The 27,750-nt window shown below is 37.4% G+C and overlaps 1 protein-coding gene across 8 annotated transcripts in view; it reads right to left on the reverse strand.

Moving 5' to 3' along the window:
* Positions 1-27,750, reverse strand: part of KIDINS220 (kinase D interacting substrate 220) — a 105,957-nt gene that overhangs the window by 62,638 nt on the left and 15,569 nt on the right. For 5 of the 8 annotated variants that reach the window (XM_045549000.1, XM_045548999.1, XM_045548997.1 and 2 more), the window contains exons 4-13: positions 27,407-27,505; positions 23,317-23,415; positions 22,489-22,590; positions 17,623-17,721; positions 13,494-13,691; positions 11,147-11,245; positions 9,085-9,183; positions 7,265-7,363; positions 3,633-3,810; positions 455-619 (exon numbers count right to left, since the gene is read on the reverse strand). In XM_045549000.1, coding sequence (XP_045404956.1) covers positions 455-619; positions 3,633-3,810; positions 7,265-7,363; positions 9,085-9,183; positions 11,147-11,245; positions 13,494-13,691; positions 17,623-17,721; positions 22,489-22,590; positions 23,317-23,415; positions 27,407-27,505 — 1,237 coding nt within the window. The remainder of the gene's footprint in view (positions 1-454; positions 620-3,632; positions 3,811-7,264; positions 7,364-9,084; positions 9,184-11,146; positions 11,246-13,493; positions 13,692-17,622; positions 17,722-22,488; positions 22,591-23,316; positions 23,416-27,406; positions 27,506-27,750) is intronic. The other 3 variants (XM_045548998.1, XM_045548996.1, XM_045548993.1) reach the window with 1 other exon arrangement.

Consider the following 27,750-nt stretch of genomic DNA (forward strand, 5'->3'; position numbering starts at 1 on the left):
GATTTTACCAAGTAAAAAGGGGTGTGTGCTGGGTAGGAAGTAGGGGGTAAGCTGTCTAAGCAGCTCCTAGCAGAGGAAGCAACTCTGGAAAAGTGTCAGGTCTATTCTTGCAAGAGCAAATAGTCCTCTGTAACTGCAGCACACAGGGGGTGCATGCCAGAGGTGGTGCTGGCAGGTGGGGCTGTGCAAATGGACAAGTTTGTGAAGGGCCTGGAAAACCTGTCATCAAGGGTTTCATGTGGCGTTCCCACAGAACTGGCTCTGTTTTAGAAAGAGAACTCAAATGACCGTGTGGAGGATCAACCAGAGGGGAGTAAAACCCTAACAGGCTCATGTCAGTAAACCATATAACACACACGCCCATACAGAAAGCTCTGCCTTTTCCTTCACTTCAGAAAAAGTCCCAGAGAAAACCCTATTATATATACAGACTTTGCATAAGCAGGCCCTTTACCTTCCAGTTTCTTGAGTAAGAAAGATTTCCCACTTCCCCACTGAGCATACAACCCCACACAAATGGGAGGCTGCATGGTAGGCTCACTGAGAATATCTGCCAGGGCGCTGCTGTATAAATCATAGCCAAGCATGTCACCGTCTGTTTCGGTAGGAGACAAGTGTCCTGTAATTAGAAACACAAAATATCCTTACATTAAACAGTGGCATTACCATTAAAAAGGGACATCCATTCTCATTTTTTAATTAAAAAGAAAAAATCTTATTTTCAATGTTTAGACCTATAATTACTATTGTATTTCACAGAACTTAAGTTACCTATTAATTATAAGAGGTATCATTTTTATGTACAAGTAAGAAAGAAAAAAAAATTCTGCTAAATTGCAACACAATGCTTTCTTATCCATTACTTACAGGACACATTTTAATTTCATTAGATTTTAAAATGTATTATAGAATAATGTGTATTTCAGAATCAACAAAATATGATAATTAAAACACAAACTAGTACATAAGAATTTAACATGAGTAACACCCACGTAAAGAAAGTTGCAAACCTTACTAAAGAACATAATAGATACACTGAGCCTTTCTGCCTCCTATGGCTCCAGGCAGAAAGGTTCAGCAATTCTCCCAAATTAATCTAGCACTTTAGGGCAATTCTAATTAAAACCCATGTGAATTTTTTAATTGAAAAGCAAGAAGAACACGTAAGAATAGCTAAGAAAAAAAATGTAAAGACTACCAAAAGGTAGTTGTCATTGGAGAAGACATATAAGTTTACTTATACTAAATACTAAAACTACAATAATTAGAACATCGTAGAACTCGTACAGGATATTAGCATAAGTGGCATTTCAAATAAGGGAGGAAGGAAAGGATGAATTAGTAAGTGGTTTTAAGAGAGTTTAACCATTTATTTGTTAAAAAAAAATAAATTAAATTAAAATGCTACACAGATGGGGTTGGTGGCATGTGCCTGTAGTTCCAGCTACTCCGGAGGCTGAGGCGGGAGGATCACTTGAGCCCAGAATTTTGAAGGCAGCCTGGGCAATATAGCTAAAAGCATTTTACACACTTAATAGCCTCTATAAAAATTAAGTTTCTGAAACATTAAAAAATTAAATATAAAAAATAAAACCATAAAAATACTAAACAAAAATATAAGAGAAACTTTTAAAAATCTTTGGAAAAGTCTTTCTTTCTTAATATAATATCAAGGCCAAAACTACAGTAAAAGACCAAAGGATAAACTAGAAAAATGTATAACTTTTAGAAAGAGAATAAAAACACCACGACCATAAACCGAGAGTAAGCTGGGTAACGCAACATATAGGATGGTCCCAGGATCAATATTCATAACATATAAAGACATTTAAAATCAATTTTTAAAAAATATTAAAAACTAAAAAGTGGGCAAAGGATGCAAAAAGGGAAACAGCAAGAATACAAATAGCCTATGAATATATTAAAAGATCTCAATCTCACTAATAAGTTTAAAACACAAATTAAAATGAGATTTTTTTTTTTTTCTTATCAATCTGACTAGCGAAGATTAAGAGGCTGGAAATACTCAGTGTTAGCAAGGTTGTGGGGAACCGTGCTGTCTCATACTGCCAGCAGGGGAACAAATTTTTACAACCATGTTGGAAAGTCTGTCAAAACTGTGGGCATCCACTGACTTGGCAATTCTACCTCTAGGAATTTACCCTAAGAAAATAATCCTAAAAATAAGAGTCAATGAATATGTGTATAAAGCTGTTCACTGCAGCACGAGCTGTTAACAGCAAAGTAAACTAAATATTCATCAATAGAGAACTCAATGCACTATGAGAATCTACAATGAAAGATTATGTAATAATTAAAATATGATATACTTCAGTATTAAAAACTTTTATATCATAGTAATGACTCATTTTTTTAAAAACTACATACATAGTATAAAACATTTCTACAAATGTAAAGAAAAGCCTGGAGAGTCATTCAAACAATGACCTCTACAAGTTGGGAGACAGAGAACAATGAGGAATTTGGCACTTTCTGTTATATTCATGTTTTCATTCTTAAAATGTAATGAGGGTGCATTACTACTATAATCAGAAAAAAATATTTTAAAATAGAAAAACTCATAATGAAAGAGAATCATATTTATAAGTAAGATATAAGAAGCTAAACTGGAAGGTGATGGGATTCTACTAATTCCTGTTGGTTTCTGGGGCTAACATAATTTTTGAAATCTAGTAAAAAATTATTTCATATTTCAAAATAGCACACATGAATGATTACATTTTCCTGTGCATTCTTTTCAATCAAAAACCATTTTAAGCCAAGCACAGTGGCTCATGCCTATAATCCCAGGTACTTGGGAGGCTGAGGTGGGAGGACTACTTGAGCCCAGGAGTTTGAGGTCGCAGTGACCTATGACCATGCCACTGCACTCCAGCCTGGGTGACAGGGCAAGACCCCATCTCTTAAAAACAAAAATTATTAATTATTTTAGTACCATATTCAGGGCATACGAGATGTTACAGAGGACACAAAGCTAAGAAACAGTGAAGAGCTTGGGATTTGGAAGGGGGAAAATTCTAAAAGAAATAGAATAAAAGGCCATACGTAGTAAGTATAAAAAAAGAAAAATAAACACAAGTGCTTAAATATGCTAATGAGGCAAAAATTTTATGTGGTTAGGCAGATCAGTTAAAGTCATTGAGAAGGGAGTAGGTGACATGAAATGAGCCTTGAGGAGAGCGATCACTGTAACGAGAAGAGAGCATTCCTGGGATGGAGAGGGGATGACTGCGGGGGCAAAACACAAAGGCAGAGAACTAGAAATGCCCTGGCCACATGCAGAAACAGAGAACGGTGTGATAAAAGTACAAAGTAAACTTGGGGGACAATGGGGAAAAACACTTTCAGAAAAGTTGACCAGATTTTTAGAGGTCCTTAAAAGCTTGGTTGATGACTCTGAATGTGCTTAATTTAGAAAGCTACAATACAATTTGGGAGAACTTTAGACAGGGAGGACAATTTTCCCACATTAAAATAATAACTTTCTAATCTCTGATATTCTCTAGTAGAGTGACAATGCAAAAGTGCCACTGGCCTCTTATTTTTCATATTTTTTTAAATAGAACATTCTTTATTTAAAAGCTTGGTTAGGAGTAAAACCCAATACTTACTGGCTCCAAATATTTGAGTTAAAATGCTTTTCTGATGGCTACAGTCAATATTGTAAGGAGTCTCGCCTGCTTTGTTGGGCCTATAAAGTAACCGCCCATCTTTGGGATTTCTTAAAAGAAGTTCTGCCAGTTTCCGACTCCTTCCACGAATAGCAATATGCAAAGGAGTGTCTCCTTTCTGTAAAATAATAGGATGAAACTTGAACTTTCACATTTTTATATGTAGTATATACAGAGTAACAATTTTCATGTTCTGTAAAATCATAGAAAATCTGACCTTTTCATATTTTTCATTTAGAGCACATGCATAATACGAATTTTTATTTCTACCTTCCCCACAATTTCTTTCTCTAGTTCCTTCTCCAGCTTTTTGCAGATATCACTCCCCCCAAATCCCTCCAGAAAGAAGGTCATTCTTCTCCCCTTCCCGTAACTCACTGAAAGAGGAGAAGGAACAGGCTTCCTTCCTCCTTGCAGCGACTCCCAGGCCATGGATCCACTTCATTAGGATCTACCCCCCACCCAAATATTCATTGTCCAAAGATGTCAATCACCTTCCTCAACTAATTTATATTCCATTTCACAGCTTTCTTCATTTGTCTAGAAAGCCCCACGATCCACACTTGAAATCCCATCTAACAAGAGGGATTCAGACAGTTCCTGTGACCTTCGTCGACCATTCACTGCTATGGTGAGCCCTCAAATTTCGTTGCTTTACATTCTCCACCTTTGAGTCTTTCATGTAAGATCTGTCCTTCTCTGACGGCCACAATCTCTTCCACTCTCCTTGCCCTTCGCTTTTCCTTAACATCAGCCCACCTGCTTCCCCCATGAGAATCTCCAATCACGTTAGTGTCCACATCCAACACTAATAAAAACTAGTATGTAAAAACCAAAAAAGCATTCTTTAGTGTGCAAAGTACGTTCTCATTTATTAATATTATCTCACAAATACCTCTATTGAAGATAACCAATGACTCAAAACTTAACAAATTATATCCTCAGTTCTCACCCACCCAATCTCTCTACGGCGCCACATGCAAACGACCTATGCTATTCTTTCTGTGGCTACCATAGCATGACTTTATCTTGACTTTTCTTCTAGATTCTCTCCCCATGTCCTCAATGTGGCACAATAACTATGTGTTTATTGAGCTTACTTATGTAAGGTACTGTGCTGGACACTCTGGAGGACGCAACGAGAAGACAAAACAGTTCCTGCCCTTAAGTAGCTTATGCTGTAATACAAAGAGATTGGATAAACATGCACAACTGCACAACAAACTACAACATGACACATGCCATAAGAAGTTAATTCTGAGCTTAGCTTTGATGATCTTAGTCACTCCCAGCAACTCTCATCCCCAGTAACTAACTGCCAGCCTTGATTTCGTGTCCAGATTCCAGCCCTACACTTCCTGATGCCTACTGGCCGCAGCCTCCTGAATGTCTCATCAGCCCTCAAACTGAACACAGCTAAACCTGATTTCGTCACCTTATTTCCCCCCCTCAATTCCAATTCTCATCTCCAAACCTGTGAGAAGGCAAAATATCATCAGAAGTATTCCTGGCAGACACAAAATTTCTGAAAAAGCAGGGAAGACATTTACACACCCTGATGATATGCTGAAGATAAACAGTGAGCAGTGATGGGCCATGTAAAAATAACATTAATCTTTACTCTTAAATTTGTTTTTATGAAATTCTCTACAAAGAGCCAGGTGCAAGACTTATACACGTTTGTGTCTCGAATTCTGACAGGACAGCACCTTATCCGTCCGCAGTAAGAATGTGTTAAATGAATGAACAACTGTTCGAACTATCGTGAGTTATTTGTCAGCAAGTGTCATGTGCTGACTCTGGGCACAGCAACACACAAAAGGATACCAAGACAGAGTCCTTCAGGAAACTTATTAATAAGTATGAAATAATCATTTATACATAACATATTACATAATTAATGAGGCTATATGGAACCTTAAAAGGTAGAGTCCAGTGGTTCCGTATTGCAAACCAGGGGACCAGTATCAGATATGAGTTGACAGCAGAATGAGGAAAACAGGCATTAGAGGAAGTTTTCTTTAAAGCTTTATACATATTCAATTTCAAAAACTCTTCTTTCATTTTTGTCCTTCCTAATTTTTAATATTAAAATTTCCTTTCTTTTATATGAAATTATATTAATACGATGGGTAGAGGGATTATTTTGGTTTTGTTTTTAAATAATGTTGTAAAACTTGGTAAAATAAAAAGGCAACATATTGATTCTGTGCTATTTTTTTTTTTTTTTTTTTTTGAGACAGTGTCTTGCTCTGTTGCCCAGGCTAGAGTGAGTGCCGTGGCGTCAGCCTCGCTCACAGCAATCTCAAACTCCTGGGCTTAAGCGATCCTCCTGTCTCAGCCTCCCGAGTAGCTGGGACTACAGGCATGTGCCACCATGCCCGGCTAATTTTTTCTATATATATATTTTAGTTGCCCAGATAATTTCTTTCTATTTTTAGTAGAGACAGGGTCTCGCTCTTGCTGAGGCTGGTCTCGAACTCCTGACGTCGAGCAATCCACCCACCTCGGCCTCCCAGAGTGCTAGGATTACAGGCGTGAGCCACCGCGCCCAGCCGATTCTGTGCTTTTTGTTCAACAGTCTCACAAATAATAGAAAGATAAACTTTAATCTATTATGAATTAGTAAAGCCCAAATCATAATTTACAATATTTCTTACTTCATAAATAAATCACTTCTTTTCTGGAGGAAAATCAATTTGAAGTAGAGAAAGAAATAAGCCTGTTTAAAATGGAAACTAAAACGAGAGACCAATTCTATCAGAAGTATTAAGCAATTTAGAGTTAAATTTATTAGAGAAAATATGAAAATTTCTCTAAAAGGAATTTATCCCAAGGACACATGGAAGAACACTTTATCTCCTGCGGTGAACATTAATGCCAGTCTACTTTGAGAGTCTACCTTCTCCAGCCCCACTGGATTCTTTCCTTCTGTTTATGTGCAACAAGCTCTACCCTAACGAAGGCCTGTTTATGTGGTAGTTCATGGCAGCCACCGGTAACTGGCGTGAGCAATGGAAGGAAAACCTGAAGCAGCTTTGTTAACAGCACACTGAGCCGGTCCACTCCTTGGCTCGCTATTATAGCATCAGAATCCCACACAGACATCCCAGCAAGTAATCTTTCCCTGCACAAAATAAAATCAGACCCCCATACATCCACTAGATACAGAGGTCAGTCTACCAGCAGCTTTCCAAAAAGTGTTCTGTAGGTTGGGTGCGGTGGCTCACGCCTGTAATCCTAACACTTTGCAAAGATCGCTTGAGGCCAGGAGTTCATGATCAGCCTGAGCAATTGCAAGACTCCATCTCTATAAAAAATAGAAAACTTAGCTGGGCGTGGTGGTGTGTGCCTGCAGCCTCAGCTACTTGAGAGGCTGAGGCAGGAGGATCACTTGAGCCCAGGAGTTCAAGGTTGCAGCGAGTTATGAAGATGCCACTGTACTCCAGCCCCGGGAATAGAGTGAGACCCTGTCTCCAAACACAAACAAACAAACAAACAAAAAGCAAAGAAAACTATTCTGTGCACAGATTTTTTTTTTCTTTTTTTCTTTTTTGGCACAGATGCTTTACCTTATCTACAGCAGACACTTTGGCTCCTTTATCTAGCAGCAGCTCTACTACTTCAATATTTCTCATCTTGGTAGCCTTGATAAGTGGTGTTTCACCATCCTGTGGGCACAGATAAGAAAGTTTAACATATCAATAGCTTTACACCTAAATGCTTGTCATACAAATGCACTTGACAAGAAACATCTGACTCTGCTAACAGTCTATTATTTAAAATGTTCTCAAGAACACATAGTTTAAGCTAGGCGTGTGGTGGCTCATGCCTGTAATCCTAGCCCTCTGGAAGGCCGAGGTGGGAGGATCGCTCGAGGTCAGGAGTTCAAGACCAGCCTGAGCAAGAGTGAGATCCTATCTCTACTAAAAATAGGAAGAAATGATTTGGACAGCTAAAAAAAATATATATATATAGAAAAAATTAGCCGGGCATGGTGGCGCATGCCTGTAGTCCCAGCTACTCGGGAGGCTGAGGCAGAAGGATTGCTTGAGCCCGGGAGTTTGAGGTTGCTGTGAGCTAGACTGACGCCACAGCACTCTAGCCCAGGCAACAGAGCGAGACACTGTCTCAAAAAAAAAAAAAAAAAAAAAAAAAAAAGACCAAGAAAGAAAAAAACATAGTTTAAAAGCTAACAAAAAAGGTGCTTTTCCTTGCACAACCACCTGTTTGTATCCAAATAATTTTCTATCCCTTATCCAGCATGGGATGTGTCTGCCTGCTTATAAACCACACCTGGCATCAGTCCCTGCACTCGGCAGCAGTGGCTGCTCCTGTCAACCCCCAGGTTCCCCTGCTGACCTCTGGGGCAGCCCCTCCAGAGGCTACTTCCCATTCTCACCATCTCCCCACCAACCAACCCACAGTCCAGCCTGTCAACATCCAGGCAGGCCAGTATCCTGAGCTTTTCAGAAATTTCGTCACTGCAGTTCTCTGTAAACCTAAAGACCTGTGTATAACATTGGAAACCATTTAATATAAGCAGGATGCCTTCAGAAACCTCAAAAGAGTTTGTGATTGCTTTCAAAACCAAACCAAGGGAAATAAGAAGAGACCACAATTCAGCCCTGAGTTAGGAAAAAAAAAAAAAACTGATTATAAGCCACAGGGAGTCACAGGGGCTGACACAGGGGTCCAAAAAAAAAAAAAAAAAGGAAAAAAGATCAAGGAGCCCCTGCAAACCAGAAGGTATCCAGGAAACTTTTCTGCCCTAGGGTACTGGAGGTGCTGTCACTGATTTAGAAATATGCTGGTCCAGATCTCCAGCAGATAAAATATTATTTAATGACCTACCAGGATTGTCTTACAGGTGCCTCCATAATTTTACTTTATTCACTGAGAATTCCTGCCATTTCAATCCAGAATTCTAATAATATTTTCCCCATGGAAAACTATTGTATATAAGGCTAAATACAATCACCAAAGTCTTACATAATTTTTTATTTTTCATACAATTTGAGTAAAATAGGCTACAGTAGCTGGTTTGGGGAATCAACCACCAGTCACAATTGTCTTTTAAATGGAAATGTGTTCTGGATTCCCAATAACAGAAACATAAAAGAATTTGGAGAAAATGATCTGCCCACAATTTATGAATAGCTTATATTGTACTTTCTGAAAAGTATTTAATTGAAGTGAACAAATTACACACTATATTTTGCTATGGATACACAAATCCTGAAAGGATACAAAGTTACTCCTCAATTTAATATGGAATATTACCAATAAAATCAATATAACTCTCATACCAATCAAAGGTGATTGAAATAAAATGAACAGGACTAATATTCAGCATTAAGTATTGCTAACAGAATAGAAATGCCATTTATACCTTTGTGCATATTTCAGTATCAGGATTGCATTGTAAGATATCTCTCACCATTGTTGCATTTCCTTTCTCAACAGCCCAATACAAAGCAGTTTTATTGTCCTATATAATTAAAAAAAAATCAGCAATCACTTCACATAAGATACAATATTTACAACTATTATTTGTAAAACATCTTTCCCGCCAAAAAGCATTCAAACAGGCAGCATGGTGGGAAATAATATCAAGCCTTATGCTATCCTGGCTTTATTTTTGAGAATTCTTTATGAAAGAAACCTATGTAAACTTAACATTGCTTGACTTAAAAAGCAGCAATCCCATATAATCAATAAAATATATTTTTGTAATGCAAACAGATTTCAGGAACATGTACTGGGTGAGAAGTCATCAATGCCTGAACTCTGTAAACTTAGACAAGTCACTTAAATATCCTGAACTCTTGGATTTTCATCTGTAATATGGTATAAGTATACCTGCCCAATGTTTCAAAAGATTTTCATCTGTAATAACGGTCTAAGTATACCTGCCCAATATTTCAAAAGATAATGCATGAGAATGTAGTTCACAAACATAAGGCATTACTGTTTTTATCATTTTTAGCTTTTTAATCTCCACCCACCCTGCACCCCTATACTTTCTTAATCAGATTCTTGAAAATCCTATCTTGCTCAAAAACCAAAAATTGATCCACACAGGCCTTGAAAGTATGTATAGCTAACGAACAAAAAAACTGATTGAAACATAGGAAAACAGGATTGACAGACACACAGTAGTTAGGTAAAAGTCTAAATAGGTGATCTAGAAACCATCTTTTAGTGAAAACATGATTTTAACCCAAAAGATAATGAATGACTTTCTGCTGCTGCCACATTAAGTTTCCTATACTAAAATTTCCCTAATGGAGTTCCCCGCTACACTATCCGGACAACTTTCTCAGGGTGGCCCTCAAACGTCTCTGGTCCTACCTTCCTTTCCATTTCAATTTCTCTACCTCCCACCCACACCCCAACTGATTTACTCACTAGCTGTGGGATACAGTCTTTCACTTTACAATTTTCTCAAATGTTCTCATCCTATTACTACCGCCCTTGCCTGAAACACTCAGCCTTCCTTTTCTCTACCTATTTAAACCCAACCCATCTTCAAACTTAGCTCAAGTTCTACCTTCTTTCAAGTCTCCTTTCTTAATGCCGTCTTTCCCCACCTCAAGACTCATACTTGAACCTTTCACTAGGCAATCAATCATACACCATCTTGTGGCTTCACTTTTTGTTTAAAAAAGGCATAAAAATAAACATTAATAAACTAAAAGTTTCCAATTTAAAATACATATTTCTTAAAGGCAAAGGTCCCATGTTAATTCCCCTACAACATTTGGCATAATATTTATTAGTTTGATTCAAAAATGGATTTGGATACAAGAGATTTTTTTGGCTAAATACAAGGAAAAAGTGGGCAGAAATGTAGACTGTCCAACAACAAAATGAGTTACCCAGAATAGTTTTTTGAATCTAAAGCGCTTGAAGTATTAGATAAATTCACAACTGTGGGCAAGGCTTTTATCTAAAATTAATAACCTTTGTAGCTCTGTGAACGAGGACTATCTTAAGCAAAGTCCACAGGCACTACCAAGTGGTCCTAGCAAAAGCAAGCAGAATGGGGAAAAAGGAAAAGAAACTAAAACAAGAATGAAAGAATAGCATATGGATATAGAAGACAAAACAAAGGGAAAAAACTAAAGAAAATAAATAAGTGCCATACACTCAACTGTCTCAGTATCACTAACTACTCGTTTCAGGACTGAATATATTTGTATGTTAGTAAGGGAGGCACATTCTAAAAACATGAGCTTCTTTTTGGTTTACTTCTATCTAAATTTAACTTGACATAAATACAGAAATTTTATAGTAATGGCAGTGAAACTTAATAATAACATATATCCATTAAATGTATTAGGGTTTAAAAGTTTATCTCCATAGGCAAGTGGGAAGAATAACATTATCCTTAGTGGACCTATACAACCAATCCTACTCAGAGATAACAGCGGCACTGTCATCACACATACCTGTCCTCTAATGTCTATATCAGCATATTTTTGGAGAAGTGCTCGAACAATTTCAACGTGACCACCTCTGACAGCTCCAATCAACACAGTATCCCCACTCTAAAAAGCCAAAAAACAAGGTGACTTGATGAGGAGAACACATAAGCACTGTTTTGAAGTTAAGGCTAATCATTTATTAATATAATAGATTTTTTCGAAAAATTTCTTGGAAAAAGAATCTATCTCCAACCAAGAGAAAAATTTTAATTACCTGATATTAACAGCCCTCAGAATAAGGACTCTATGCCTCAAAATGAGGAGTCTGATATTCCATTTTTAAAAGTTTAGAAAGACAAATTATTCAGAACAAGAATATATTCTCTTTGAAGGTAATCTTCCATTACAAATGTAAATTAAATACAATGACACTGTGGCTGTCAATGACCTCCAAGAACATTTGGAAATTACATAAAAATCTCTTTGAATAATGCTGTATGAAAAAAGCCATGGATTCCAAACAGGGAGCTATAAAGCTAAAGCTATCAGTGGGTCTACAGCCATATTAATTAAGGGAAAGGTTTGTTTCCAGACCAACACCCAGTAATATCTAGTCAATTTGGCAGTTACAGTCCAGGAGTGCATAAGGCTGATTCATTCTCCAGGACAAGACTTTAACAAAGCTCACGCCTCTCTCATGAACACGAAAGAGATGTTCATGAGGACATCTCTTTGCCCTGAAATTATATTCATCAAGCAACCATCATTTTTAATTATCGCTTCCCATTACTTCAAATACTGGAAATGGTTATTTTGGCAAATGGCATAAATATTTTATTTGCTGCTAAATTACAAATCATTTGTAGCCTTTTGGGTTGGGTGAGCTCAGGAGTTCCAGTTCAATTCAATCTTTAGAGGGCCCCGGGATGTGCTATAAATCAAGAGGCAGGTCCTTGAGAGTTGTTAAGTTTAGCACCACAGTGTAGTGTCTTAACTACCACATTAATAGCAGAAATAAACCCAAGGCAGACAACTCTTAGTTGAGAACGTTAGCATTAACATGGGTGCAGACTAGTAAATTAATAAAAGGTTACCAATATTTCGCTGCTCACAATGTGCCATGCACCATGCTAGGCAAGGGGAAATAAGATAGACAAGGTCCCAGCTCTGGGAGAATTTACAGTCTGGCGGTGAAAGACGATATACAATAAACAAAAAATTAGACAAATGCTACGCAAAAAAAGTTAAAATAGGGTAATGTGATAGAAAGTGACCCAGTAGTTAGTATGGATTGGGTAGTAGAAGATGACCTTTCAGAGCAGGTAACATTTAAGCTGAGGGGGATGACAAGGAGCCAGCATTTGAAGGTCAGCACCCAGCTGACAGCACAGTTGCTGCAAAGTCCCCAGGGCAGGAACGAGATCAGCGTGTTCAAAAGGGGAAAGGCACTAAATGTCTGCAACCTACTGAAAAGGGGAAGAGTGGTATAAAATGAGGACAAGAGGGAGGCAAAGACAATGCTATGTAGCATCTATAGACTAAAAAGGTAACGTTTATCCTAAATGCAGGAGGAAGTCTTGAATGGCTTTAAACAAAGGGGTACATGAGAGATTTATTGTTTTAAAGATTGCTCTGAGAACAGGGTGAAGAATAAAGTCGAGGCAACAAGAGAACCCAGATGCGATGCTATATGCTATATAACATGCTATATAACACGGTGGCTTGGGTAGGGCAGGTGATGGTGGAGATGAAGAGAAGCAACAGATAAAGGAGATGTTTTGGAGTCAACAGAATGTGCTGGAGAACTGGATGGGGTAGGTGAGGAAAGAAAGAAATCACAGCTAATGCACATGACTTGGGGCTTTAACAACAGAGTGGATGGTTGTACCACTTGCTGAGATGGAGAAGACTAAACAAAAAGCAGGTTTGGGGTGAAAAAAAAGGTCATCTATTTGCCTTAAGTTTAAGAAGCCAAGTGGACATTCAAGTGGAGAGTTCAGGTAGAGTTGGATATTTAAATGTGAAGCTCAGAGAAGTTAGGACAATAGAAAGAACTGTGAAAATCTTAAGGGGAAACAGTGGTACTTAAAGCCCTGGAACAATGACTAACCCGAGCCATGAACACCACCTTCAGTGATGTACATCAAGGACAGTTACAGATGTATATGTGACGTTTTCAATAACAAAATTTTTTGACAAGCAAAAATTACTCAAAATAATTTTTAACTTACTAGTTTTAAAGGTGGAAATGAAACTTATCTTAAAACAATTTTATCTCATGCATGAAGAATCCTGCAAGGTGGTAAGAGGCAATTAAAGCAACCTTCCATCCACTTCACCACTAGAAGGCACTATGAAACAAGGAGCCTACCCTGTCAGGTATGTTTACGTATGTGCCAGCGTCTAGCAGATCCTGTACAATCTCCGTATGTCCCTCCTTTGATGCAATCATCAAAGCTGTATTTCCATCCTTATCTGTTAAATTGACATTTGGATTCCTCTTCAAAATTTCTTTTACTGACTGTGTGTAGCCTCCTTTTACTGCCACAATAAGTGCAGTCATTGAATTCTAAAAAAGAAAAAAGCAAGCCCAAGAAATTAGTATAGTCTAGAAAATACACAATGTATTCCATAATCATAAAACAGGTGTTTTCAAATAGATGCCTATTATTGCATTCATTTCTGATAATAAAATGCCAACACAAACAACCAGACATATACCAAAAATGGCCAGAAGGCATATTTTGTTTTTGAAGATACATTAATTCTCTTGAGCCATTAGAACTACTATTATCATTTTTTAAATGATAATCTGAAACTGGAGTCATTTACAATGAACAAACCCTCTCACTAACGTAATTAAGTACAAAATAGTTGACATGGTGACTAAATTTAAACACATTCTAAATTAAATAATCCAGAGTAAGGTAAATTAGACTTCAAACTAAGAATTCTTTATAATAAAACTCATATGAAAAACTGAAGTTAAACACTGAATTAATAGCTATAGGATATTTCAAGAAAAGTATAATATATACAGTCTTTTACAGTGATCTAGAAACCACACTTCAAAAAGCGTCTTAAGTCATTCTTTTAAAAACTGCATATCTATTTTATAGCAATAAATCCCCTAATAGAAGAATCTAGCTCATTACCAGACATGTTAAAATTGCTTCTTGAGGCCAGGCACAGTGGCTCACACCTGTAATCCTAGCACTGTGGGAGGCCGAGGTGGGAGGACTGCTTGAGGTCAGGAGTTAAAGACAAATCTGAGCAAGAGCAAGACCCTGCTCAATTAAAAATAGAAAAAAAAAATAGCCAGGCATGCAGACACGCCTGTAGTCCCAGCTACTCAGGAGGCTGAGACGGGAGGATCATTTGAGTCTAGGAGCTTGAGGTTGCAGTGAGCTATGATGACGCCACTCCACTCTAGCCCAGGCAACAGAGCAAGACTGTCTCAAAAAAAAAAAAAAAAAATTGCTTCTTGAGATGCTGATTTACTTTAAGATGTCATATGATTTCCTTATAGAAATATTTCAATTATTAGATCAGCCCCCAAACCTAAGCTGTCATTCTCTCCATATTAAAACAACACAGCTTTTCAAATCCTTTGGCAGTCAGTCACCATAGAGACAAGCCAGTCATCCACTTGACCAACTGTCCAGAAAGGACAAAAGTGGAAGGTATGATGTTCGCAGCTGCCTATGGATCATGCTGTCTCCACACGGCACGAAAACAGTACACACAGCTTCAAGGTCGGCAATTAGTAGCTTCTCTGCCAACATGGAAAACAGGAGGAACTGGTTGATATGTCAATATAAAGAGTTTACCCTTAATTATAGCCAGAGACTTGGCAGTATCTCTTCTCAGAATTCTTTACAATCCATCTCACATAATATAATACTTCTACAAATAGTAGTCTGTATAATTTTAACTGTTTCCTGGGCATAAATGTTGTTTCCTTTAACTGTATTCCTATAAGCTCAAGGGAAAAGCAATTTGTTAGGCTTCTCCAGTTTCCCTGACACACTTGACACAGGGGGGTATACAGCAGGTGCTCAATAAGGAATTCATAACTGCTAGTCAGTAAGATGTCTTTAACCAATTTTTAAGCTTTAAGGTTCTGAAGGCTGATTTCTGATTTTTTAAAATCTGTTTATTGATGATAGACAATATGGCACAGCTGAAAATATCCAAAAAATTACAATATTGAATTTTTTAAAGAAAATGTACTTTAGTGGAGCATTACTTTTTCCACGACTAATATTAAAAACTATTTGAACATTTTTTTAAACAATTTATACTAAGTGTAGAAGAAAATAAACTCAATTTTCTTTTATATTCTCGCAACACAAAATAATTTTGGTGACCAAATGTGTGGAAGTTTTTCCCCACCCACCAAGCAAGCAATCACTGCAGCAGACACTAGCTACGTATTCTCCAATTCAATTCTGACACTACCTACCTGAAGATAGCGACAGATCCCACAGGTTGAGAGCTAAGTCCCCAAGACAGCCCCTACTTCAATGCCAACTGAAATCTTCAGGTTGTTTTACCTGTGCTTCTGACCGACTGGCTATAAATCAGAGTTGCCACAACCCTCTCCTTGGGTTCTATTAATTTGCTAGAGTGGCTTACAGAACTCAGGCTTACTTAACATTTACCAGTTTATTATAAAGGATAAAGGATACGAATGAGCACGGAGATGAAGGGATACACAGGATGAGGTCTGGAAGGGTCCCAAAAACAGAAGCTTTTGTCCCCATGCAGTTGGGGTATGCCACCCTCCTGGCACATGGATGTGTTCTTGTTCACCTTCCTGGAAGCACCCTGAACTCAGTCCCTTTGGGTTCTTATGGAGGCTTCATTATGAAGGCATGATTGACTAAATCACTGGCCACTGGTGATCAAGTCAGCCTTCAGCCCCTCCTCTCCCCAGAGGTGGGAGGGTGGGGTAGTGAGTTCCAACCCTCTGAGCACACAGTTTGTTCCCCTCACAACCAGCCCCCCAATGTGTGGTTATCTAGGCGCTTTCTAAAAATCACCTCATTAACATGAACTCAGGTGTGGCTGAAAGGGACTTGTTTTAAGTAACAAAAGACTGTCTTTCACCTTTATTACTCTAGGAACTGTTTCAAAAACCAAGCACAAAAGGCAAAACATTTTAACAAAAGATACTCTCATTGCTCTAGTCTCTTAGGAAATTACAAAGGAGCAATGAGCTAGGAACCATAGACAAAAACCAAAATATAGTCATGCGCAACACATTTTGGCCAATGACGGACTGCATATACAATGGTGGTCTCATAAGATTATAATACCGTATTTTTCCCGTACCTTTTGTATGTTTAGCTATGTTTAAATGTACAAATACATACCATTGTATTACAGTTGCAGTACCATTGTATTACAAGTACAGTAACTTGCTGTCCAGGTTTGTAGAGCAATAGGCTATGCCATATAATCTAGGTGTGCTCTACTATCTAGGTTTGAATAAGTATATTCTACCACTTTTACATAAGGGTAGAATCACCTAACAACACATTTCTCAGAATGTATCCCCATTGTTAAGTGACACATGACTGTAAATATATCATAATATCATACTAATATTGCTAAAAGTTATTATTTATACTGTGAACTAAAATAAAATCTTAGGCCCCCCAGCTGACTGAATGGACTCTCTCTTGGCAAGTGGACCTAAGAAATACCCTAAAGCTGAGTTGCTGGCCTTGAGAAGGGAGGTCAGACATGCCTCATCATTCCCACCTCCCCTCTTCTAGATATCCTTTGTAACTCATTAACAGGCCTAAAGCTATACAAGGTAAAGCTTAAACCATACCTGCAAGTCATCAATTTACTTAACAGATCAGTTGAGTCTGGGTTTATGTCCGATGGTTTGTCTCTGATTAATAGACTTCCTTAACTTAAAACATTCCGAGCCTTTAGACAAAGCTTCACTTCTTTAACCAATTACAAATCAAAGAATCTTTAAACTCACCTATAACCTGTAATCCCCTGCTTCAAGATGTCCTACCTTTTTGGGCCGAACCAATGTACTACTTGCATGTATTGATCTATGACTTTATGTGTCATTCCTGCCTCCCTGAAATGTATAAAACCCAACCGCAGCAAGACCACTTGCTCATGGCTTCTTGGGCATGGCTCTCCAGGTGACGGTCACACATATTTGGCTCAGAATAGCCTCTTTGAATTATTTTACAGAGTTTGGGTCTTTTTCCATTAACAGTACTTTCAGCCTCACAAAATTTATATGCATTAGCAATAGATCCTTAAAAGCATATATTTATAGCATATAATATTCATAATGTAACACACTTAGGATAAAAGAAAGAAAATGCATGTTTTCCTAAGTCATTATCATTCAAGAATTAGAAAGAAAATTTCCCAGACATATATTAATACTAAGGAAAAACAGTCTTTCTCTTAAAATCAAAAACATATCTATATCACCAGGAGTTAAAATATAAGATACTTACAGCTCCTTCTTGATCAACGTCAGCTCCCATGGCCAATAAATGTTTCACGCATTCCAAATGACCCTTTCTTGCTGCCCAAACCAAAGGGGTGGTTCCATACTGTGAAAACAAACAATAAATTTAAAATTATCAGAGGTATACTAAAAGAATCTATCTCTCAACATGAATTTTAATAAAAATCATACTCTTGAGTATTCTTAGATAACTGCATACACTAATCATAACTTTAATCCTAGATAAATCCTATTTCTCCCAATTTATTTCTCCTGAACAGATGATTAACAACTGCATGAAGTGTCTTTTTAACTTTTATGAGTGACAATTTTTCCATCATAAAATCATACAGCCCCAAATTTTCAATTCACATATCTTATGAAACAGAATGTCCAACAGACTGATTGTAGGTGAAAATAGTAACATCCAAGTGCCAAACTAAATTAATTCTAACTACTTTACATGGGTTAACACACATAATCCTTACCACAAGAGTAAGTACAATTCATGATACCACATTTTCACAGATGAGGAAACTGCGACCCTGCGATGTTAATCAACAGGCTAAAGTCACAAAGCTATCAAGTGGTGGAACAAGAAAGACCCATGAACCTAACAAGTCTGGCTGCAGTCTGTGCTCTTAACCACCATCCCCAGCCAAAATCAGCCTCTGTACATGACAACTTCAGCCTAGAAACTGCACTCAAAAGCACCTTTCCCTGAAACATGATTCAAAAGGCATCAGAGAATATAAATCACGCATAAGGCAATGTTGTACCTTTGGGTGTCTGGCAATCAACAGATATATCAATACCCACAGTGACCTTTAGGTACCTGGGAGCCCACAGATAGAAATCAACATTTAATGAACATTTATTCTCTAGCGCAGCCCTGTCCAGCAGAACTTTCTGTGTTGATAGAAATGCTCTATAATTCTGTGCTGCCTGATACAGTAGTCACTAGTCAAATACGACTATTAAGCACTTGATATATGGCTAGTGTGACTGAGGAAATGAATTTTTATCTTATTTCATTTTAATTAATTTAAGACTAAGTAGCCATATGTGGCTAGTGGCTACTACATTGAGCAGTGCCGTGCTATAAATTATATCAGACACCCCAGCAACACGCTGTTGAAGGTTGTAGCCCTGGGCACTCTTCCTTGATGGATGGGACCTCGTGACAGCCAGAATCACAAGGCTGCCAATACAGCACACGGGAGCAGGTGCCTAACAAAAAGGAAGAAAGTAATAATGAAAGGGAAACAGTTGTTATGGCCACTGCCTCAAAAGACGCTTAGAGAGACGGAATAAGGAGTACAGGAGTAAATTCCCAACTTCCCTCCTGCATCTGTAGTCTTCTCCCAGAATTAAATTCCCTTTTCTAGCCTCCTCCTTTGTGGATAACATTTTCTCTGGCTAAAATGCCTTCCCTAACCTTATAAATCAAGATCTGAGACATCCTTAAAAATGACACACATAGACACTGACCCTTTATAAAACCTTTTTTAAATATACTAATTATAATTAAGCTCTCATCCTTTGAACACCTATTATATTTGATTTTTGCCCTTCTTGTAAAACTGAACAATACAAGATTACATGTCATAATTTCTATTCTTTCTCCCACCCCATCACATTAGCCAGCTGGCCTCACCCCTATGTTCCACAGACAATCTCACTTTCATCATGAAAAAGAATTTCTGACATCCAGCAAGACCATCCCTCACCTTGCTTCCTGTCTACTTCAAAACAGCTCTGGAGTCAGCACTCAGAACTACCTCGATAAGGCTCTCTCTTCTCTTCTTCTCAAATTCTGGCCTCTATCCCTCCCAAACCTAATCTCTTCATGTGTATTCACGATCCTACCACCTTCTAGTTTCACCTAGAACCTCACTCAATCTCCTCCCACATCTTCAGTCTTTTCTTCTTATTCCCTCTTCCCATTAGGTCTCTGATTTAGGTCCCTTCAATTTAGGTCTCTCTTATTCTAACAAACTTTTCCAACAAGCTACTCTCTTAAGATACTAGTCATTCTTTCTTTCAGATTTTTCAAAATAATTTATAATTCTTTACCAAAATCTCCTTGAAAACTAATTTCTGTTATAAACATTAAAAAACCACTATCCCTGAGGTCACTGATAGTCACCTAAACCCCAGATCTAAAGATCTTTTACCCAGTTCTTTCTTTTCTTCCTGAAAGCCCTGCAGTATTCTGAACTAAACTGACTGTCCTTTCCAACTTGAACTTTCAATTCGTTCATCACCTTCGACGTTAAGCCAGCCAAATTCTCCTACCTCTGCAGACACTCCTAATAATCAGCCCTGTGCTCACAGCATTGCAGTGCTACTGATCTCAGTTACCAATCCACACTCACAGATTTCAGAATCACCCGTGTAAGCCCTTCATCACCAGCACCCCACGCCGCCAGGTCCACTATCTCGCAGGAACCTAACTACAGGTGCCCCACCGCTTCAAAGTCAGCACATCCAGAACAAACTTTATTCCCCTTCTCTAAAAATTAGTTTGCACAGAAACCTGCTTATTTCTGTCAGCAATAAAAATATTCTCTTAGTCTTCAATCCACCCCACAATGCACTACCAAACATTAATTTTTCTAAAACACCACTTTGTGCCAATCTACTACTTGGATCCCCCAGTGCTTTTCTGTGTCTACAGGGCAGAGGACCAACCTCTCCAGTGGGGTGTCCAAGGCCCACCTGAAGGCGGCTCCACCTGTGCCCCAGCTTCCTCCTCTCAGCCCCTCCTCACCACTCAGCCCCTCCAGCCACACCCATCCACTCAAGGCCAGCTCAGCACACCGCACAAACGACACCCTGGTGCTTTTGCTCTCATGTTCCCCTGTGCCCAGTTCATCTCCCCTCCTCCTCGGCACTAACAGAAGCTCCACCCTTTCTTCAAGGTCTAGAGTAAGTCTCAGTTCTACCCAGTCTTTACTGACTGCTCAGCCATCAGTGAATTATCCCATCTTCAAACTCCTAAGTCACTTGACCCTTAGCGTTTGCATTTTGTATGTCCCACTTACGTCCCTGCTTCCCTGAACAGAGATCACTTCTTCTTTGTTTTTGTATCTCCTGTGCTAAGTAAGGGTATAGGGCACTGCACACAGTAGGTGCTAAACATTTTCTCAAAACGCTAAAGAATGACAGGTTAGGTAGCATAATACCTGATTCTGGAGAGCCTTGAATGCCAAGCTACATATAAATATTTTTCTATAGGCCAGTAGGAGATAATAAAGGTTTCTCTATCTTATTAAATTGTCAAATCAGAAACATCGACAGAACTTGCTGCCATTTTAGACATACCTCAAACCTCAGTCAACTTGAATTAGCAAACAGTACAAAATGCAACATTCCTAAATGCTATATTATAAATATTTGCAATAGCTTCCTTATACTCCTCATTAAGCTATTATTTTATGCAGTATTTTTAAATAAGGCATAACATGCATAAAATGCAAAAAATATACTAATTTTCAGTGTGCTACTTTGAAGATTTTTTACTTTCGTAACCACCTGTATAACCACCATCCAGATCAAGATAAGGATGATTTCCAACACCCCCATAAGGTTAAGCGATACTGTTTCACTTAAAGAAATTTATGCACAGAATATATTCCAATTACAAAAAACAAATCTTTAAATAATAGCTATTTTTCTGTATTTAGCTACATTGTTATTAATCTGAAATGAATATGATTACCCCAACCACGTGTTAAGTTCTAAGACAGCTAACGGAAATAATGGAGGTACAAAAAGAAAAAAAAAGGACATTCCTTATCTTTATGAAACTTACACTCTAGAGGTAAGAAATCTGCAGAAATCAATCATCACAAGGCAACAGGTTACATACACAAATGAAAGTATGCACAGACAGAACTGACAGTACACAGGAAGGGGCACCTACGTTAAGGAGACTTAACAAGGAAGGTAACACCTCAAATGAGCCTTGAAAAATAAATCAGAGTTCATCAGACAGAGGAGGTAACATTTCTAGCAGAGGGAACAGAATAAACAAAGCAACTAAGTTCACCGAACATTAGACAAGCTGTTGTATCTAAAAGCACAGCATATATGAAAAGGAATGGCAAGAAGTGAGCCTGGGAAGGTTGCTTGAAGCCAAACTGAGAAGCCTGGGCTTTATCCTGAAAGAGTGAAAGCCATCAAAGCTCTCCAAAAACAAGGAAGAATAAGATAACTAGGTAAGTACTTATTGAATATTTGAGGTACGTGTTAAAGATTTAAAAAAAAAAATAGGACAACATTCTAGGGAGCTTTCCAGAGGTGATGGCAAATGAGCTGAGGCCGACAGATGAAAAACAGCTACGGCAGAGGAGGAAGAGGCACGGCAGGCTGCGGCAGAGCACGTGCACTCGGGACGTTGCGGGTCCTGGGGTGGCTGGCGTGCAAGGGGCTGCGGGGCACAGGGAGCAGGAGCAAGGAGAGAAAGGCAGGCAGGGCCCACCTTCTCCCACCATACCAGAGATGTTCTTTAGTGTTCTTTAGCATTTTAAGCACAAGAGAGAAATAACCAAACTTGATTTTAGAAAGATCATTCTAGCAACAATACAGAGAAAGCAGATTGACTTAAGGTAGGAACAAGCATTCCAATAGAAAACTTCGAACAATGAAGACAGGGATTCCATTAGCCCTGTTTGTTTTCTTGAGAATGATGAATGTGACATAAAAAACATCAAAAGGACACTTAGTACACAATACACATAAGGGATCTATCTATCACGTACATATCTACATAAAATATATTAATATACAAAAACATAAAATGCTTATAACTTGACACATTGAGTGGACATAACCTGGACTGGAACCTGGGAAGACTGTGCTGACCTACCTTATCAGAGCAGTTGACTTTAGCACCATTTTGCAGTAAAAGTTGCACTATATCAGCATGGCCTCTCCCTGCTGCCCAAATGATTGGGTAAACACTGTACTGCTGGGATAGATAGGTAGGTAGGCAGGGAGATAGGTAGATAGATAGGTAAGAAGGAAAGAAGGGAGGGATGGAGGGAAAGAAACAAAATTTTTTAGGTGGACATTCAAAACACATTTGCTAAGTAAAGTAAATATCAAAGGAAGTAACACAAACTAATATTTTTTTTAAAAAAATCAAGTTACATACTATTCTCCACTTTAAAAACACTCATAAAATACACAAATGGTAACTAAGATGCACTCAACCTTAAATAAACACATTATGAACATATTTATAAATTCAGTACACTAAAATGTGATTATCTAGTCAAGAGGCAATACTAATTAGAAGAAAGTAAAATAAGAGGATTATGTGTATATATAACAGAATATATAGAAAAATGGTATGGTTATTTTGTAAATGTCGCTTTTCTTTAAAGAAGTTCAGTTTAAGGATGCACAATTACAAAAAAAACAAGAAGATGACTAAAGATTTCAAAATCTCTTTTTGAAATGTTATATAGTATTTAAACTCTAAGAGCTGCCTTTTTGTTGGACAAAAATTGAGAAATAAACTTACCTTAAGAAAAAAATTCTCATTATGTTTTGAAAGCACATTCTACATTATTATTGCTTAGTAAGATTCATAAAATTTCTATCTGCTTTGAAGTTAAGTATAATCAGCCTTAAATATTCCCTAAAAACACTTACCATTTATATTACAAATGAATTTCTTATTAACACTTACCAGACCAGTAACACTTGGATTGGCACCATGAGAAAGAAGCAACTCTACTACTGCAGTGCGGCCTTTGTAACATGCCCACATGAGAGCAGTCCACCCTCCCTGAAGGAAAAACAAAGGGGGGGAAGGGAGATAAAAGTTTGGATCTTCTTTAAGCATAAAAATGCCACTAATGATTTTCTTTCTGTGAATGTATTTATAAACCAATGTTTATATTATAAAGTTAATACTATGCAGTTTTAAATCCCCATATAAATATACAATAGTACATGAAATAAGTCAAATCTCTTAAGTCCACAAATCATCACTCCACACTTTGTACTACATCATGAAAATTGAAATAGGGAACATTCATGTTGGATCTTGCCAAATTTCTAAGATTTACTTTGGCTGTCTAAAAACTTTCCTTCAGAAAACTTTAAATGTCCCTAGATATTCTTTTCCTTGTATGAGTCTAAACTTTATCCAGAGAGGAATTCCAATAACCATACTCTACTCCTGCATTAAAATACATCCGTTAATCCCAGGTCATTAGAGTTCCTCTTGCTAAAAGAGGGAAACGCTAAGGCAATGATCTGTGATCAGGACTCCAGGGGTGGGTGAGGTCATTACGTAGAATTAACAGCATGGTAAACGTTTTATTTACTAAGCTACAAGAGTGACTTTCTCTTTAGCTATAATGCAATTCAATAAAAGAGACCAATATAATCAAATCTTACCAAGGAATTATGCGTTATTTGGCTTTTTAAAATCAGTATTTGGACCAACCCACATTTGGTTCTGAGACTATAAATCACTTAATCCGTCTGATCGTGTTTCAAATGCTTCCCCTAAGCTGGAAAAGACAAAACTGCAGAAAGGGCAAAGACAGGGGTTGGGGAGGGGGTGGAGGGTTGATTGTAAAGGAGCAGCCTGAGGGCCTACCCAAGTGAGGGGCCTGTGGTAGGTATATGACACGGCACATGCCTCAAAACCCATCAAGTGTACATCATAGAGTTAATTTTACTGTACATAAATGTTTCTAAAAATCAACCAAAACATTAAGAATATGGAGAGGAAAGATAGAGGTATCAATAGGGACTTATTTTTTTAAATATATATATATATACAGATAGATACAGAGATAGATGTATGTGTATGCAGAGTTAGTATACATATACATGTATTTCCTACTTCTATCCTTTGAGATGGACTAGAAGCAGTGACAGCCTATTAGCAATAGGTACATCTGACACCTAGACATTGGCTTCTCAGCATTTTCCAATAAAAAGAGCCAGACTTCCTTGGAAAACTGGTGGATTTCAGTGCTAGGGCAGGGAAAATATAAAGTCAGCATGAGCCTGAAACATCTTGACGTACCAGAAAATAAGGAAGTAATTTTAAAAAAATTTTTTTCAAAAAGGACAGACAATCTTGAAAGGGCATAGAAGCCAGCCTGAAGGAGATCCCATTGGCCAAAACTGGACGTGAGCAACAAAATAAGTATGGATTATAGCGCTGGATTATAACCCAAAGAATAAAACAAATACTCACCAGTCCATTAGGACGGACTGACACACATGTGTGTGTATAATGTGTATTTCCATGATGATATATACATATATATTTATAATAAATATATTATATAATATTTATGTAGTATATAAGTATATTTTATATAAACATTATATATATTTATAAATAATTATATTTATTCTTTATAGAAGAATTCTAATTAACAAATGTAGAATAAATGAGGGAAATAGAAAATCAACATAACACCACAGGAATAAGTGCTGTAGGTAGGATTCATTAATGGATGATAAAACAAATGAGTGAAAGTTTAATTAGAAAAAGGATATTTGTTTCATCTCAAAGTATCTTCCCCCAAATATTTAGTAATTACAAAGGGAAAAATAATACCCTTACAGTGGAGAAACCTGGCAGACAGCATCTTGATCGAGAGACCAAGGTCAGCATCATCAGTGATACATACTGATATCACGTTCCTCCTAATGTGGTGTACTGAGAAAGGCACATCACCTCCGTGGCATCCTTCCTAATAAAGCACAATCTCAATCTAATCATGAGAAACATCAGACAAACCCAAATTGAAGGACATCCTAAAAATACCACAAGCATGCTCTTCAAAAGTGTCAAGGTCATGAAAGACAAGGAACGACTGACATAATTCATTTAGGTCAAATTATAGAGCTGGACATTTAGTCAAGTCTTACATACACCAACATTTAACCTGTACAATATCTGCCCTGAACTTTTTTAAAATCATGCCCTCACTTTAATTTGAATAATGCCCCCGTGTGCAAGAATCTATGAGATAAAATTTTAATCTCAAGAAAACTAATCCTAAATTCACAAAAATGAAAAACTTGAGACCAATTAACTCTAGTACTAGTTTTATTTTTTATGAACTCCTTCTTCAGACTGGTGCCCATTAAAGGTCCTCCCAGGAAGAACCCTTTCTACATTTCCTGACATTACACCTGAAATTCTTCCTGAACCCCAGAGAACCTCAGTGGTCACCCTCCTCTCCTTAAGTAAGTCCCAAAGACTTTGCCTTCCCTCAGCTTGGTGGCTACGACCACCAAGCCAACCCTTGGAGGTAAGGTTCCCCAGGACTAAGTGAGACACAGTCCTCAGTTTCCTCAAGTTTTGGGTGTTTTAAAGCCAAACACAAAGACCGTTTAAATGGTAAAGGTTTTGTGATCATTACTTTGGTGAAATAAGGAGAAATAGGGAGAGCCAAAAGAGTTTAAGAAATCTTTTTTTTACAAATCTTACCAGATTTTTACACATTCATAATGTATACTTTACAGTTCCTCACTCCCTTGGTAATATACATCGAAGAATGATAGAGGAGAAAGCTGTTGCAGTAGGCAGACCTAGGTTCAAAGCCCAGCCTGACTGCTGTGTGACTTTGGACAAAGATTCACTTCTTCTAGTCTCAATTTCCTCATCTATACATCGAGAAGAACAAAATTCACCCTAAGTCCATAGGATTGTTCTGAGAAGTCAGTTAAATAAAACAGAAACTATAAAGCACCTAAGGAGGCCTGGCATAGAATAGGTACCTCGTATTATTAATTCATCTGATAAACTGGTATGGTACGTTTAATAAAATATTCAGAACTAGCTAGCTTCCTGCATTTCCCTTCTACCTTATGTACCAATAAGATAAGAACACCACATTTTACTCTTTGCCTAAGTTACTGACATCATTATCTTCTCTCCCTAAACTTTTATTGCAGTGCACTTAAATTTCTTTTAGGAAACAGAATACCAGTGTTCTCTGTATCTTCATATAAAAATAAGGCTGCCACCCACTTCACTAAGCTTTGAGAACAAATATAAGTTTATAGAGGTAAAACCACCATGTAAACTGTAATATACTATTAAGTGCAAGATAGTAGAATGCTACACCTTCTTAAAAACTCAGACCATCTGTACTTCAAAAAGCATCATCAGCTAAGTAATGTATGTTTTATATACTGAGGCAGATAATTTATTTCCTTTCTTCTACTGATAAAATTAATTTTTGAAAAGGCTGAACATTTTAAAGTAAGCCAGATGATGATCCCTTTCATCACCTTTATGCTTTAACCAGATGCCAAGGTCAAATACGAGCTAAGTGATAATTAAGGATCACATCTTGTTAAACTTCTAATGTGTACAGATAGCATATCTGAACAGAATTACATCATAAAATAAATCTGTAAATATTATTCTCAAAATTTAAACTTCAAACTGACAAGTATTTTTAAACTATCTGATGTCCCTCAGAGTACAAAAGGAATCAATTTTCTCAAAAGTTCTAAACACTCATTTATTGAAGGGGAATAAGTTGTTTTTAACACTATTTCAGAATTTTAAACTCTGAAATAAACTGAAAATGATGACTAAGAATATTCGTAAAAAGATACATCATAACACCTGGGTTCTAAAACATTCTGAAGGGTCATTTCAATGTCCAACTCCAAATCCTAAAAACATTATTATGATATCACCTCACACATAAAAATATAAGATTTCACATATATCTACTATTGTTAATAAGATTTCATTTTATTAAGAACATTTATAAAAACATACATACCATATCACGGTGCTCCAAGTTAACCCCACATTTAAGTAGTTCTTCCACGATGTGTACGTGCCCTTCTTTTGATGCAGATATAAGTGCTGTCCAATTATCCTTGAACACATACACAAAAATGTTACCATTTTAAAACCAAAAATAACATTCCAAAGTGAGGAAAAATAAATTTGAATTTACATACCAAATGATCATACCAAATTGACATGATTTGACCTACTCCAAACCACTCTAAAACAATACTGAAGTCTCTTAAGAATTTATCTGTCTACTTATTTCACTAATAATGGTGTAGAAATGGTTTCACAACTGTCCAGTCTTCGCACTGGACTTCTAATAATATA

Source organism: Lemur catta, chromosome 4 (genome assembly GCF_020740605.2).
Source record: "Lemur catta isolate mLemCat1 chromosome 4, mLemCat1.pri, whole genome shotgun sequence".
Lineage (NCBI taxonomy): Eukaryota > Metazoa > Chordata > Mammalia > Primates > Lemuridae > Lemur > Lemur catta.